General features: G+C 49.4%; 1 protein-coding gene across 1 annotated transcript; it reads left to right on the plus strand.

Moving 5' to 3' along the window:
- Window positions 1-9,810: 9,810 nt before the first annotated feature.
- On the plus strand, window positions 9,811-10,902 carry LOC123370500 (mas-related G-protein coupled receptor member H-like). Its single transcript, XM_045017121.1, has one exon. The coding sequence runs from the start codon at window positions 9,826-9,828 to the stop codon at window positions 10,789-10,791; it is 966 nt and encodes a 321-aa protein (XP_044873056.1). The 5' UTR covers window positions 9,811-9,825; the 3' UTR covers window positions 10,792-10,902.
- Window positions 10,903-16,356: the final 5,454 nt, after the last annotated feature.

The raw sequence follows: 16,356 nt of genomic DNA on the forward strand, positions 1-16,356 counted from the left end.
AACAATAGTGACTTTATTTCCTTTGTAAGCAAGCTATGATCAAAGAGGGGAGGGTGGGTGGCTTACAGGGAATGAGTCAATCAAGGGGCAGGGTTTCATGAAGGAGAAACAAACAGAACTGTCACACCTTAACCTGGCCAGTCATGAAACTGGTTTTCAAAGCTTCTCTGGTGCGCAGCGCTTCCTGGTGTGCTCTTCTAATCGCCCTGGTGTCTGGCTGTGCGTAATCAGTGGCCAGGTGATTTGCCTCAGCCTCCCACCCTTCCATACACATCTCCCCCTTACTCTCACAAAGATTGTGGAGCACACAGCAAGCAGCAATAACAATGGGGACATTGGTTTGACTGAGGTCTGAGCGAGTCAGTAAAGTGTGCCGGCAACCCTTTCAATGTCCAAATGCACATTCTACCACCATTCTGCACTTGCTCAGCCTGTAGTTGAACAGCTCCTGACTACTGTCCAGGCTGCCTGTGTATGGCTTCATGAGCCATGGCATTAAGGGGTAGTCTGGGTCCAGGGCCGGATTTAGGCCAATTCCAAATTCCCCCAAATCGGGCCCCGCGCCTAAGAGGGCCCCCCACCCAGTGAGAATCTCTTCCCTGACTAGAGGCGCCTATTTAATTTTACTCACCTGGCAGCACTCCGGGTCCTTTGCTTGCTCTGGGTCTTCGGCAGTACTTCGGTGGCAGGTCCTTCAGTGCCGCCGAAGACCTGGAGCGAGTGAAGCACCCGCCACCGAAGACCCGGAGCGCCGCCCGGAGAGTACAAGCCCCATGTGGTTTTTTACATTTTTTTTTATAGTCATCCCTGCCAGGGCCCCTCGAAACTAAAGCCGGCCCTGTCTGGGTCCCCAATAGGGTGACCAGACAGCAAGTGTGAAAATTCAGGACAGGGGGTGGGGGGTGTCAAGGTTCCTTCCCCAATCTGAACTGTAGGGTACAGATATGGGGACCTGCTTGAAAGCCCCCTAAGCTTATTTACCAGCTTAGGTTAACAGTAAGCTGTCACCACCAAGCGTATTCCAAATCTTAGTGGAGAGCCACTTGGAACTCTACCTTCCCCCAAAGATTTCCCAGTTAGTCCTGGTGAACACAGATCCAAAACTCTTGGATCTTAAAACAATGAAAAATCAATCAGGTTATTAAAAGAATAATTTTAATTAAAGAAAAAGGTAAAAATCATTTCTGTAAAATCAGGATGGAAAATAACTTTACAGGTAATCAGATTCAAAGAGCCCTGAGGAACCCCCTCTAGCCTTAGGTTCAAAGTTACAGCAAACAGCGGTAAACCCTCTAGCAAAAGGAATATTTACAAGTTGAGAAAACAAAGATAAAACTAACATGCCTTGCCTGGCTGTTATTTACAAGTTTGAAATATGAGAGACTTGTTCAGAAAGATTTGGAGAGCATGGATTGATGTACGGTCCCTCTTGGTACCAAAAGCGAACAACCCCCACAACAAAGAGCACACAAACAAAAACCTTCCCCTTCCCCAAGATTTGAAAGTATCTTGTTTCCTTATTGGTCCTTTGGGTCAGGTGTCAGCCAGGTTACCTAAGCTTCTTAACCCATTACAGGTAAAAGGATTTTGGTGTCTCTGGCCAGGAGGGATTTTATTGTATTGTACACAGGAGGTAATATAAGAAAAAGCCCCAAATATCGGGACTGCCCCTATAAAATCGGGACATCTGGTCACCCTAGTCCCCAAGGATAACTATAGGTATGTCAACATCCCCAAAAGTTATTTTCTGGCCTGGGAAGTAATTCCCTTGCTGCAGCCATTTAAAAACAAGCTAGTGTTCCTGAAGACGCGAGCATCATGAACCCTTCCTGGTCATCCCACGTTGATGGTGAAACACCCCTTGTGATCCACCAGTGCTTGCAGCACCATGGAAAAGTACCCCTTGCGGTTTATGTAGTGGGTGCCCTGGTGCTCCGGTGCCAAGATAGGGATAAGGGTTCAACCTATCACCCCACCACAGGGAATCCCATTGCAGCAAAGCCATCCACTATGACCTGCACATGTCCCAGAGTCACTACCTTTCGTAGCAGCAGCTCAGTGATTGCCCTGGCTACTTGGATCACAGCAGCCCCCACAGTAGATTTGCCCACTCCAAATTGGTGCCCGATTGACCGGTAGCTGTCTGGCATTGCAAGCTTCCACAGGGCTATCGCCACTTGCTTCTCAACTGTGAGGGCTGCTCTCATCTTGGTATTCTGGTGCTTCAGGGCACGGGAAAGCAAGTCACAAAGTTCCATGAAAGTGCCCTTACGCATGCGAAAGTTTCGCAGCCACTGGGAATCATCCCATATCTGCAACACTATGCGGTCCCACTAGTCTGTGCCTGTTTCCCGGGCCCAGAATCGGCGTTACACGGTACCAACCTTCCCCATTAACACCATGATCTCCAAAGCACTGGGGCCCGCGCTTTGAGAGAATTCTGTGTCCATGTCCTCATCACTCTTGTCACCGCGCTGCCGTCGCCTCCTCCTTGCCTGATTTTCCAGGTTCTGGTTCAGCGTAAACTGCATGATAATGCATGAGGTGTTTATAATGTTCTTGACTGCTGCGTTGAGCTGAGCGGGCTCCATGCTTGCCATGGTATGGTGTCTGCACTAAAAAAAGACACAAAACGATTGTCTGCCGTTGCTCTGACGGAGGAAGGGGCGACTGATGACATGGCTTACAGGGAATTAAAATCCACAAAGGCGAAGGCTTTGCATCAAGGAGAAACACAAACAAGTGTCACACAGAATAGCCCCCTCAAGGATTGAACTCAAAAGCCTGGGTATAGCAGGCCGTTGATTTCACAGAGGGAGCAGGGAAGCAAATGAATACAAAACAAATCTGGTCTATTTCTTATTTTGATCCACTCTATCTATCTTTTACATCTTAGGCTAGCAGCAGATGGTGCAGTATGGCTGCAAGCCATTGTCATCTCCTGGAGGCTTAGCAGAAGATGCTGCATTAAGATTGCAAGCCATCATCATCTCCTGGGCACTCGGCAAAAAATGGGAAATGGCCTGGCTGAGTCACTCCCATCTCTGTATGATGACAATGGCTTTCAGTCCTAATGCACCATCTGCTGCCAAAAGGCAATGAGCTACTGCTGTGTAGCAATGCAGTCCCACATCTGCCAGCACCCAGGAGACATACGGTGACGGTCAGCTGTGCAGGCTCCATGCTTGCCGTGGTATGGTGTCTGCACAGGTAACCCAGGAAAAAAGGTGCTAAACTGTTGTTTGCCATTGCTTTCATGGAGGGAGGGAGGGAGAGAGAGGGAGGCCTGACGACATGTACCCAGAACCACCCGCGACAATATTTTTTGCCCCATCAAGCATTGGGATCTCAACCCAGAATTCCAATGGGTGGGGGATACTGCGGGAACTATGGGATAGCTACCCACAATTCAACACTCCGGAAGTCAATGCTAGCCTCAGTACTATGGACGCACACTGCCAAATTAATGTGCTTAGTGTGGCCGCATGCAGTCGACTTTAGACAATCTGTTGCCAAAAATTCAATTCTGTAAAATCGGAGTCATCCCATAGTGTAGACATACCCATAGAGGGTCATCTAGACTAACCCCCTGCCAAGGAATTTGGCCTGGAACAAACAGATCCCAATAAGTAGGAGTGAAAAATATCCAGACATAGTGCACATGAGCATTGCTAGAGACAGAGAGAGACACAGAGAAAGGCTGATGGGTATGGATCAGCTTGGACAGAGAAAGAGAGAATTAAACACAGAGGGAAAGATGCATAGACAGAGAAGGAAGAAACAGAAATGGGAGGGGCTGTTGGCCATGTCTGGGATAGATGTGGCAAGGGAAGTGGAGAGTGAGAATAGTTCTGTTTGATTAATGATGGCAAACAGCACAGAATCGATCCAGCAGTCCCTCACTATCCTTCCTCTAGCCCCCAGGGACTGAACCACGTGTTTGTGGGAGCAGGACTGGAACAGATCCTCTTTAGAATCTCAGTGCCTCTCTATCACTAACTTTAGCGGGATCTTTCTGGGAAAGTTTCAGACCATTTCCCTGCTAGTCCCGGAGCAGCAGCCAACACTCAGTTCTCACCAGGCCTTGCAGAGAAATGTCTGTTTCCCCCCATCCCCCCACCCCGCTGGGGAGAGCGGGACACACAGTTCACAGCATCAGGAGGTCTTGTGATCACTGGGTGGTTGATAACATCAGGCAGTAACAGGGCTCTGCACATGGCTTCTGAGATTCTAAACGTAAAGGAAATGGCTTGCCCAAGATTAGGCCTCCTGGGACAGATATCATAGAAAGCTACACTTATCATTTAAAGGTTCCTAATGTATTTAGGCTGTAACGCAGCTATGTTAACTAGCCTGGAACTTAGCACCTTCATAATAACTCCATTTTCTTCTCATTTTCCAATTAATATATTTTATGATGTTTCAATCATGTGACTCCTAGACTGGTCATCAGCACAGCTGGAACCTTTAGTTCCATCACACTGACATCTGCCCCTTGAGTTAATGCAATAACTGATAGCAGTAGTAGGTTGTTATACTTTATGTGGACCAGTAGTAGAAGGGGACAAGACATGCACTTTGCCAGGGAGCTTCACAGCTGTTTGATGACAGCAGAAGAATAGCAAGACTCTGGAATGGTGGGTTCCATTCCAGGCTCTGCAGGGCAGTGTGCTATAGTGGGCACAGACTCTCCTGCCTCTGTCTCTTCCCTCAGCAAGTTGTCCCAAGCTCCTTGTCCCATCCTCCTTGCTCAGCCAATCCCAGGCTCCATAGGCACCAACTCTGTGGGTGCTCTGGAGCTAGAGCACCCCCAAAAGAAAAAATAGTGGGTGCTCAGCACCCACCAGCCACCCGCCGATCAACTGTTCAGCTGACCCTGCCAAACAGCTTCTCCCCCAGCTCCTCCACAGTGGAAAGAAGTTAAATAGTGGGAAAAGTGTGTGTAAGACAGGCTGTTCTCCCCTACCCAATTTTTTTGGGGGTGGGGGAGGGATTAAAAATAGGAAAAAGCAGGATATTTCCCTCCAAAATGAAATGTGAGGCTGAAACTGCTGTGTTTCTAGGAAATTAATGGCTTCCCCGCCCAAAAAGTCGATGTCTTCTAATTCAGATTTCACTGTGTAGGACAGTGAATGCTGGCCTGGAAAACAGTTACACATCAAGGAAGAGAAGGAGATTCCAGACTCAGGGCTTTTTCCTAAATTCACACTTCGATCCCATACAAACGTCCTTCTTCTAGTGAACTGAGGTTTGCAGGTGTCTTACTGTTCAGCCTCTAGATCGGGGTGCCAAACATACGGCCCACAGGCCTGAACCACCCCTTCCCCCCACCATGGAATAGTTTCATCCAGCTTACAGACTCCTGTAAATTGTCAGGCTTGTCTACAAGACCCCACACTCCATGCTATGGGGGTGTTATTTGTAGAGTGCACCAGTGGGTTGAACTCTAACACCCCTGTCTGTGTCCTGCTAGTGTGCATTGATGTAGCCCTATTTCAAATGCAAACTAATAAACATTTAATACATCTGAGCAGGGTCCCCCTGGGGGAGTTAGGGTGCAATACAAAACACTGCTGTAGTCCAAACTCCAGGGCCAGGTACACACGCCATTCATTTCTTTATTGGTATAATGGTGGTCAACTTATTGTTGGACTCTCATGTCTACCTGAGGGTGGGTTCAAATCCTGGGGAGTAGCATTAGTTTGTACTTTAAGATCAACCAGGACTGCTGCGCAACAATCCAGCAAAACCTCACAAACGGGTATAGAACCACATAGAATCAAAGAATAGCAGGATTGGAAGGAACTTCAGGAGGTCATATAGTCCCACCCCCTGCTCAAAGCAGGACCAACCCCAACTAAATCATCCCGGCCAGGGCTTTGTCAAGCCTGACCGTAAAAACCTCTAAGGAAGGAGATTCCACCACCTCCCTAGGTAACCCATTCCAGTGCTTCACCACCCTCCTAGTGAAAAAGGTTTTCCTAATGTCCAACCTAAACTTCCCCCTCTGCAACTTGAGACCATTACTCCTTGTTCTGTCAACTGCTACCACTGAGAACAGTCTAGATGGAGCCCCCTTTCAGGTAGTTGAAAGCAGCTATCAAATCCCCCATCATTCTTCTCTTCTGCAGACTAAACAATCCTAGTTTCCTCATCCTCTTCTCATAAGTCATGTGCTCCAGCTCCCTAATCATTTTTGTTGCCCTCCGCTGGACTTTTTCCAATTTGTCCAAATCCTTCTTGTAGTGTGGGGCCCAAAACTGGACACAGTACTCCAGATGAGGCCTCACCAATGTTGAATAGAGGGGAATGATTACGTCCCTCAATCTGCTGGCAATGCCCCTACTTATACAGCCCAAAATGCCGTTAGCCTTCTTGGCAACAAGGGCACACTGTCGACACATATTTAGCTTCTCGTCCACTGTACCCCTAGGTCCTTTTCTGCAGAACTGCTGCCCAGCCATTCGGTCCCTAGTCTGTAGCAGTGCATGGGATTCTTCCATCCTAAGTGCAAGACTTTGCACTTGTCCTTGTTGAATCTCATCAGATTTCTTTTGGCCCAATCCTCTAATTTGTCTAGGTCCCTCTGTATCCTATCCCTACCCTCCAGCGTATCAACCACTCCTCCCAGTTTAGTGTCATCTGCAAACTTGCTGAGAGTGCAGTCCATGCCATCCTCCAGATCATTAATGAAAATATTGAACAAAACCAGCCCCAGGACCGACCCTTGGGGCAATTCGCTTGATACCGGCTGCCAACTAGATATGGAGGTATTGATCACTGCCCATTGAACCCGACTGTCTAGGCAGCTTTCTATCCACCGTAGAGTCCACTCATCCAGCCCATACTTATTTAACTCGATGGCAAGAATACTGTGGGAGACTGTATCAAAAGCTTTGCTGAAATCAAGGAATAACACGTCCACTGCTTTCCCCTCATCCACAGAGCCAGTTCTCTCCTCATAGAAGGTTGAAGAGTCATAAGTCTAGTGGAAGCTAGTACATGTCCAGAAATGGCACTGAAAAGTGTTACCTGCTGGCTGGAGAGTAGATACCCCAGTGCCAAATCAAAGAAAAGAAAAGCTTCAGACAAGTCAAAGGGTGGATGCCTCTTGCCGATGGTAAACTGGCACACTCCCGGTTTACACTTTTTAAATAAAAAGAAAAGATCTACCTTTACCCGTCCTTATTTCTTTATTTTAGCCAAAAAGAGAAAGGTAGATCAAGTGTGTTGTGCATTTCAAGAGAAATTGTATTTCTTTGTGGACATGAATGGAAATGTGGGCTAAGGGAAATGGGGTGGTGAAGCACTGGAATGGGTTCCCTAGGGAGGTGGTGGAATCTCCTTTCTTAGAGGTTTTTAAGGTCAGGCTTGACAAAGCTCTGGCTGGGATGATTTAGTTGGGAACTGGTCCTGCTTTGAGCAGGGGGTTGGACTAGATGACCTCCTGAGGTCCCTTCCAACCCTGATTCTGTGAAAGCCCACATGCTTGATTTGTCAGCAACATGTAGCTGTGCTAAAAGAATATCACATTCAAAGACTCTGTGAAGCAAACCCTGGTGGAAAAATGTAATAAGTCATGGTTCCTGAATCAGAGAATCATTCAGCAATTTTGCCCATGTACCTTTCTTTGGCCTCACCACATTGAGTCCCAACAGTGTCAAGTAGCGATTTCAAGGCAGGAATAAATGTTCCACATTATGCTGCTGAAGCTTAATTTCAAAGGCGTGAATGATAGTGTAGAATTCTGTCCTTACTTGGTTGCGCCCCTGCATTTTTGTGTTGAGTGAGTTCAGGTGCTGTGTAATATCTGACATGAAAACAATGTCTTGAAGCTGTTGTTGTCCTCTAATTTAGTGACACCTTTCACTTCCTGATCCATGAAAAATTGGATCTCACCATGCAATTCAAAAAATTACTTCAACCCAGCGTACTGGCTTAGCCAATGACTTCAGTGTGATACAGGAGTCCATGATGAATGTCCCATTCTTCCAAAAGCTGGTGGCTGAGACCTGAAGCTCGAATAAATGTTCAGTTCTAACAATCACATCCATCACATGATTCAATTTCAGCATTTTACTACAGAGAGCTTCTTGATGTGAAATGCAGTGAAAAACTGTTGGTTATGGTTGATTTGCAATTTAGCCTTCAATTTTCTCACAACTCCAGCTTTCCTGTCCACCACTGAGGGTGCTCTGTCTGTATCTGGACTCACAGCTCTTGTCCAGTCCTCATGCAGTTTGTTCAGACTTCCAACAAGTTGCTGAAAAGGTAATTTGTTGTTACTGGGTCTCTCATCGGAATCAATTTTGAGATACAATAGAATCCCACAGTAGAGCTGTTAAAGAAGAAAGATTTTTTTCCCTGGATGATTAGACAAATAAAAAATTGTTTCTGAATACATTTTTCCATTGAAAGATTCAAGTTTTGAGTGAAAAATTAAAAACCAAAATATTTCAATTCTGAAATGTCACCATTGTTGCTCATGGGAGATATAGTTCAAGTGCAACTAATTCCAATTTTCCTCTATAGACTGGGCTCCCAGATTGGACTACATCTCCCATGATGCACCACAATCTTCCCTCTTGGTGAGAGGAGGCAGTTCATTACGGTAGTCACATGGACGCAGTGCATAGTGGGAGATTTTGTTCAGCAGGATAGCCTGGCCCATAGAGAATGGGACCATGAGGTAACTCAAACTATAACTCCCATGAGGCACCACAGAGGATAAAAATATTGTTGTTTATGTTTAAAATATTTCCATCTGTGGTGTTTAGTTATCTAACAAACAATAAAAAATGCAAGGAAATTGGACATTTTTTTGCAAAAATATTGATTGATACAAAAACCTAATTTCTCAAGAACAAAGAATATAGATTGGAAATTTTTGATCCTCCCCCCCATCCCATATTTCTCTTCACCATAAACGCATCTTTCTACCACATCTAACTCATGCAATTTAATCTTAGGCACGTCATTTCCTTTACATTTAGGAAAGCAGGAGCACTGTGCAGAGCCCTGTCACTACCTGATGTTATCAAACCACCCAGTGCTCACGAGACCTCCAGACGCTGTGATCTCTGTGTCCCACCATGCAGGGTGGGCAAGATATTTCTCTGCCTACACTTGGGAGGTGCTGGGTGTCAGATACTCCACAGGGACTGGCAGGGACATTCTCCATGTCTCGATAACAGATTATTACTTGGAAAAGTTTCCCAAGAGATCCAATCTGGGAAATTGCAGTTAGTGACCGCGAGAAACCGAGATTCTGAAGTGGATTCAGCCCAGCCCGGCTCCTGTAAATAGTCGGTTCAGGCCCCAGGGAGGAAAGAAGGTAGGGAACTGCTGGATGGATTCAAAGCTCTTTGCCACCATTAATTAGAAATGGTTGTTCTCTCTCTCTCACACTATCCATTTCCCCCATCCCCACCCCATCCCCAGTGCTGTTCCTTGTCCCTACATGGGCAACATCCTGTCCAATTTCTGTTTCTCTGTCCTTGTCTGTCTGCCCAGCTCAGCCCCTATGTTTAATTCAGTCCCTGTCACTTGCTGTCAGACCAGGATGCTCCCCACTCATCAGTCTCTTTCCAGGTCTCTCCCTGTCCCTAGCATCCCCCATGGCCATTATCTCTCTGGATATTTCTCACTTCCACTCATTGGGATCTGGCTCTACCTGGCCAGGGGGCTGAGGAGGAACTGGAACAATCGGTGAAACCCAGTGCTGGGGATGTCCGAGTCACTGATTCCCCTCTATCTGCTCTCTGCTTACAGGTGTGTGTGAGAGAGGGGGAGAGGGAGAGACCGGCATCCTACAGCAGAGGTTTCATGATGGCTGACCTGAGCACAGTGTCTCTTCCCCCAGCATCATTTGGCCTAGATCCTGGAGCAGAAAACATGACTGAATGCGTACTGTGTGATGCACCACCAGGGACCATCTACGGCATCACTTGGCTCATCTGTCTGTTCGGGCTGGTGGGGAACGGGATCGTGCTCTGGTTCCTCAGCTTCCACATTAAGAGGAACCCCTTCACTGTCTACATTCTCAACCTGGCCGTCTCTGACACTTTCTTCCTCCTCTGCTCGACTGCTTATCTCATAGCTTGTGTGATGGAATATCCATTTTGTGTGAATAATGTTTTTATTTACATATTCCTGTTATTTAACTTGCTGTGTCTGTTGACGTACAGCACCAGCCTGTACCTCCTGACGGCCATCAGTACTGAGAGGTGTCTCTCCGTCCTCTATCCCTTCTGGTACCAATGCCACCGGCCAGAACACATGTCTGCCATTGTCTGTGCCCTGCTCTGGGCTCTCTCCATGCTACTCTCCTGTCCAGTGGGTGTTTTTTGTCTTGTTCTTCCAGGTGAACACTGTATCATATCCTTGCTACCCACCTGTTTTCTGAATGTCCTGATATTCGCTCCCATCATGGCTCTGTCCAGTCTGACCCTGTTCATCAAGGTCCGACATAGCTCACAGCAACATCAGCCAGGAAAGCTCTATGCTGTTATCCTGCTCACTGTCCTCTTCTTCCTCCTCTTCACTGTCCCTCATAGTGTCCAGATCTTCCTCCTTTATCATAACATATTCGATTCCAGTGAGATATTTCACATGCTGGCCTCTGCAAGCAGTGGCATCAACCCATTTATTTACTTTCTAGTTGGGAGCTATGGGAAGCGGCAATTCCGTGGCTCCATCAAGGTCGCACTCCAGAGGGTTTTTGAAGAGAAGACAGATTCCAGAGAAGATGGAGAGACAACCAGTGCAGAGCCAATGAACACTGTCACTTAATTCCCTACATCACCCAGTCCTGGAGACCCTGTTCTTAGGATGGAGATTTACCTAGATCCCAGAATCAAAGAACTTAGAATGGGAAAGGACCTGGTAGGTCCCTTGCTAATTCTTCCCCACCCCCACCCAGAGCAGAGTCCTTCCCTAGAGTGGATCCCCAGGGTTATGTGCAGTTGTAAAGAGCAACAATGAGTCACATGCAGGGCCGGCTTCAGACCCCAGCGCGGCAAGCACGCGCGTGGGGCGGCCCTTTCCCGGGGGGGCGGCAGGCTGGGCCGGCGGACCTGCCGCAGTCATGCCTGCGGGAGGTCCACCGGAGCCCCGGGATGACCGGACCTGCCGCAGGCATGACTGCGGAGGGGGCGCTCGTCCCGCGGCTCCAGTGGACCTCCCGCAGGCATGGCTGCGGACGGTTCGCTGGTCCCGCGGCTCGGCTGGACCTCCCGCAGGCATGCCTGCGGCAGCTCAAGCAGAGCCGCCGGACCTGGGAACCGTCCGCAGCTGCGGGAGGTCCAGCCGAGCCGCGCGACCAGCGGACCCTCCGCAGTCATGCCCGCGGGAGGTCCGCTGCTCCCGCGGCTCCGGGGCGCCTCCCGCGCATGATTGCTTGGGGCGGCCAAAAAGGTAGAGCCGCCCCTGGTCACATGGGGCCCAACCTGCTCCCAGTAGAATCGCCTTGGAAAATCTTGTTGACTTAAATGGGATCAGGAACAGATTCATTATGATCTGATTTGCTTTGTTCTAAATTTGCCTCTGACATGTAATTTCAGTTTTGGTGGCAAGTTTCCTGCAGTGTTACCTGTGAGTGTTATTTTCTCTTCTGTAAAGAATTAGTGTTGGGGATGCCTTTCGGCCTCCCCACTTTCCCTGTAAATATGCTGAGTAAAAATTCAATGGCCTGGAGAAATAATAGTAGCACGAATGTAGGACTATCCCTGTCTAACTCATTCCCCAGCCAGTTCCCTGTGCAGAGATACTCCCATGGAAGGCAGGGGATTGTTCCATGCAGCTCTGGACTCTCGCTGATCCCTGCTGATATTTGAATCGTTCACCTTTATTCCAATGGAAATAAGACAAATTAACTATCAATTAATCAAATTCAAACTCCTCCATTAATATTGCCAGGCACCTGTGCTCCAAAATGACCTGGCTAACTGCCGGGTTTTGCTCACTAACTCCTCTTCCTCGGTATGCACCCTGACCTCGACAATTTGGGGAATGTGTGACAATCTGGGGAATCGATTTCCAGGTTATGAATTTGTTGTGAGATGAACTCTCTGCATGTATCGGTATCTGGCTGAAAACATCATTTTGATTCTACAGCTGTTTTATTGCCTTCCTGCTGCCTCTGTACCACCATCTTGGACTAAAGTCCAAGGGTTGGTGGCTCAGGGATACTACCTGAGGTTGTCTAACTTTGATGGGCGTCCATTCAAATGGAATCCCCCTGAACACGGAGATGGCTGCTGCCCAGGGCACACCCATGTTTCAAGTGTGACTTCTGTGGGGACGTCACTAAGCAATAGATCACCTGGTGAGGGACTCTGAGCACCTGATGAGGCTGCCAGGGTTTCACCTGGCAAAGGGGATGGGAGGTTGAAAAAGGGAGGGTTTGTCAGTGGCCATTTTAGAGATAGAGAGATGAGGACACTGACTGCAGAAGAGAGAGAGAGAGATTGCCTGGTTCAGAAGAGAAGCCATGTGCAGGATTGGGGATTGGGGACCCCCTGAGGGACCCGCTGAGGGACTCTGACCTTCACCCAAAGCATACATCAGTATGGTGAGGAAAGTGAGGGAGGGAAATGTGCCTAGATTTCTTATTGCTTTGTCTAGATATGTGTATTTCTTGCACTAGCTACAGTAAAGACTGATTGGTTTTAAACGCTTTTGAAAAGCCCGTGTGTCTGTTTGCTTCACTATCACGACCCCCTGAAGAGGTGAACTGTAAACCAGAGTGCTCACAAGTTTGGCAGTCTGGGAAAGGGTGTGTCTAAGCTACTTAGGAGTCAGGGAGGGGGGTCAGCACTGGTCCTGGGGGTGAGGGGTGCTGGGCCGTCTGGTCCCATTTCTGTGAAGGGCTAACAGAAAAAGAGCCTGGGCCCAGGGGACGGAAATGCTGCAGCCTACTCAGACCGAGGGACGCTTGAGAGCACAAGGGGCCATTGGGGTGGGAACCGAATCCAACAGCCTGATGAGTGTCTAGCCGGGGGAGCTTTGCCAGGGCTGGGTGGAACAATATGAATAAACACCGTGTCACGGTCACTTTGCTCTGCCTGTGATTGCTCCTTGTCTCTTGCCCTGAATGGGAGCTGCTCATGAAGGTCCCGAGCTCCAGAAGGATCAGCCCAAAGGGTGTTTCATTCCTTTGGGCGCTCATGGCATTTCCAGAGAGGTTCTTCTGGTGGGGCCAATGGATCCTGATTGCTGGGGGGGTGGACAGGATAAAGGGATAGACTGAGCATGGCTGAGAGGCTGGGTGTCCAGCCCCTCTCCCAGGTGTCCAGCCAGGTTCTGCTTCTCTATAGGTTCAAGGCGCAGCTAACTCAGCAGGTGCAAGCTAAGTCCCTTGCCCACCAGGAACTCATTGGCTGATCCAAACACAGCAACGGCTGCCCCAGGCGTGGCTCCGCACACTGATTAGAAAGGCCCCAGGCTCACACGGGGATCCATCCCAGGCTCAGAGAGAGAGAGTGATGAAGGGACGGACATGCTCACTGAGGACCTGATCCAAAGCCCATTTAAGTCAATAAGAGCCTTTCCACTGAGCATCACTAGATTTGGATCAGGCCCTTAGACAAGGGGCAAGGATGAGTCTGGCAGCAGCAGCACCCCAGCTATGGGACCCTGTTCTGCAGTAGCCAACAGGGGAGAGGAAGTGCCGAGGGGACTGCACAGGTGGGTAGGATGGGAGTGTTTAACCTGCTACTTTATCGAATGCCAGGATGTTAACACTGCTGGGATCAGTGTTCTGTGGCCAGGGACTCTGCTTTGTTCGTTGGGCATCAGCAGACAAGCCAGTTCTTTACACACCGAGAAGCGCCACGCCCGCTAGGGGTATTTGTTTGGCAGGGCAGACAGTGAGAAGAGTTAACGAACCCTTCATTTACCCATCCCCCTGAGGAGTGACCCTGGGCTGCCAGCCCACGCCGTCGGGATGGTTGGACAGGGCCCCTCCCCCCGTAGGATTGTCTCAGGGCTGAGGGGAGGTTGAACATTCAGCTCAACTTCTGCATCCCCTGATGTGCAGGTGCCTCCTCTGCGGATGCCCCATTGCCTGTACGTGGGACTCTGTGGCATATGGAAGAGGTTCAGCCCACGAGGCGAATCGGAACACAGGATCTCTGCCAGAGCGGAGTCTGAGGGCAAACGTCCACCAACCCTTGTGCTATAGGATGAGGAGGATGGACAGAATAAGGGGGCCCCTCTCTGTGCCTTTGCTGACCCAGCTCCCTCTGAACGGGGTGCTGGAAATATATGAGCTGCCAGAAGAGATGGGAGAAGGCCCCAGGCCTTCATCATGGTAGGCACCGAAAATGCCTTGGGATGCACTAGAGGAGCATATCCTGGGGCGGGGGCGGGGGGGGGTGTCAGCTCCTACACTGCACTGCCTCTGGAGCAGCCTTCGGCATGGCAGATAACCCAGTGTGGGTGGGGGCAGTCGGACACTGACTTAAGGATGAGAGTCCGGCTTTAACCTTTGCATTCCCTGAGGTTCTGCCCACCACCATGCAGATTCCCATGGCACTGAGGGATGTGTGTTAATGAATATGGGATGCTCTGCAATCTGGGAGTTCCTGGACAAGGGGCATCTGCCAAACCAGAACATCTCGCTGACTCCTGAGGGGCTATAAGGGCACGGTTCAAGATGCAGGTGCCTATCTGCCTCCTGTGCACGTTAGGGAAATGACTCACTGCTCATAACGGTTGCCAGTCTCCCCTCATCTGGGGTCAGAAATGTTTAGCTTCTAGTGTAGATGGGGCAGACCCAGCATCAATCCTCAGACAGAAAACACAATAGACCTCCATGACAAAGTGGGAATTTTCTTAATGTTTTGTATGAACACTGTGGGTGTCTGTTTCCCCTTTGTATTGAACAAGTATCTAGGTGGTGGGATAAGGGTGTGTGATCTTTGCAGAGACCCCTAGCGGGCAGGTGTGGCTTCAGTCTAGCTGCTGGGCCCAGACAACAGCCAGACACTCTGTATCCTGGCAACTGATGACTAGGGCCCATCGTATGCAAGAGCTAGCCGGAGGAGTTGGAGAACAAAGCCAGGGGTGGCAGCTAGGTGACCGGTTTGCCTGGAAAGAGACAAAGGATGGAGGAGGGGCAACTGGGCATGACTGAGGGTCGGCCGCCGGAAGCAAGTCAGTCTCCTGGTGTGGGACTCGGGGACAGCCCAGGGCTCAGGGCCTCCCCAAGATGGACTTGGCTGAATCTTTCTACCCTTCTGTGCTAAGAAGCCCTGTTCTACGCTGTGTTCCTGAGATCTAATAAACCTTCTGTTTTCCACGCTGGCTGGGGGTCACTGCTGACTGCGGAGTCGGAGTGCACAGTCCCTTTGCGGGCATGTAAGGCTTCCCCAGGTGTCCCATCCAGGTGGACTCACTGCAGGGAGCTTATGACATGGAGCAGGGGAGCTGAATGCTCCAAGGTCAGACCCAGGAGGTGCTGAAGCTGAGGAGACTTGCCCTGGTGAGAGCTGTGCCCTCAGGGGTGCCACACTACAAGAGAGGCCTGTCTCTACTCCTTTCCGAGCCGTTCCAGAGTAGAGCCTGTGCACCGTGACAGCCTCACATTCCCCCAGGAGCTCCTCATGCCATGCACAGGGCTCTGATCCTGACTCATTGCACAACCGGGGGTTCAAGTTCTGGTCTTCATTTGCTGGGTTTATTTGTGGCCATGTTAATGCCTGGTGATGTCACAGAAGAATCATTTTTCACAGGTGTCCCAGAATTGTGATTGCCTCAATGTGGGCAGAAATTGGTTCATTAGCAGCTGCAGTGACATAAGCATGTAACCTGCAGCCAACAGCATTGGCAATAGGGGCCGGGTCCTTCTATCTAGGGGATTCTCTACCACTTGCTTAATTTTGGTTCTAGCCTCCACTCAGTAATCTAGGAACCCAGATCCACTCTGGACACCTTTGATAGGCAAATCTGTGCCCGCTTGCAAGCACGTACAACAGAGGTTTAAACAGAAGAACTTTACTGGAGGAAGGAAAAGGACAGGACAGGGTGAATTTGTACAAACTTTGCAATTTAACACTTTCTACCACCTGCTACCTCGGGGAGCATGAATCACAGTCTCCGAATGGCTGATGCAGTTTTTTCAGCTTCGTGCCCCCACTCCAGTTCATGGGTCCCCAAATTCCCCACTTACAGTCTGCGGCTCCAGGAGTGCCAGGAAAAATCACAGTTCCCATTCCTTAGGCAGCTCTAGGGCACTCCCACCTGTCCTTCCATAATGATTGCAACAACTAGGCAGGAAGGCCTTGCTAGAGTCTTCAGGCTGGCACAGACAGCTGCCATAAACTCCTCTGCCCTACCATAGTCCATACAACTGCT

The sequence above is a fragment of the Mauremys mutica genome, chromosome 4 (assembly GCF_020497125.1).
Source record: "Mauremys mutica isolate MM-2020 ecotype Southern chromosome 4, ASM2049712v1, whole genome shotgun sequence".
Taxonomy (NCBI): Eukaryota; Metazoa; Chordata; order Testudines; family Geoemydidae; genus Mauremys; species Mauremys mutica.

What these genes read in the sequence shown, in the direction of transcription:
- LOC123370500 (XM_045017121.1), top strand. Translation starts at nt 9,826, where the DNA reads ATGATGGCTGACCTGAGCACAGTGTCTCTTCCCCCAGCATCATTTGGC.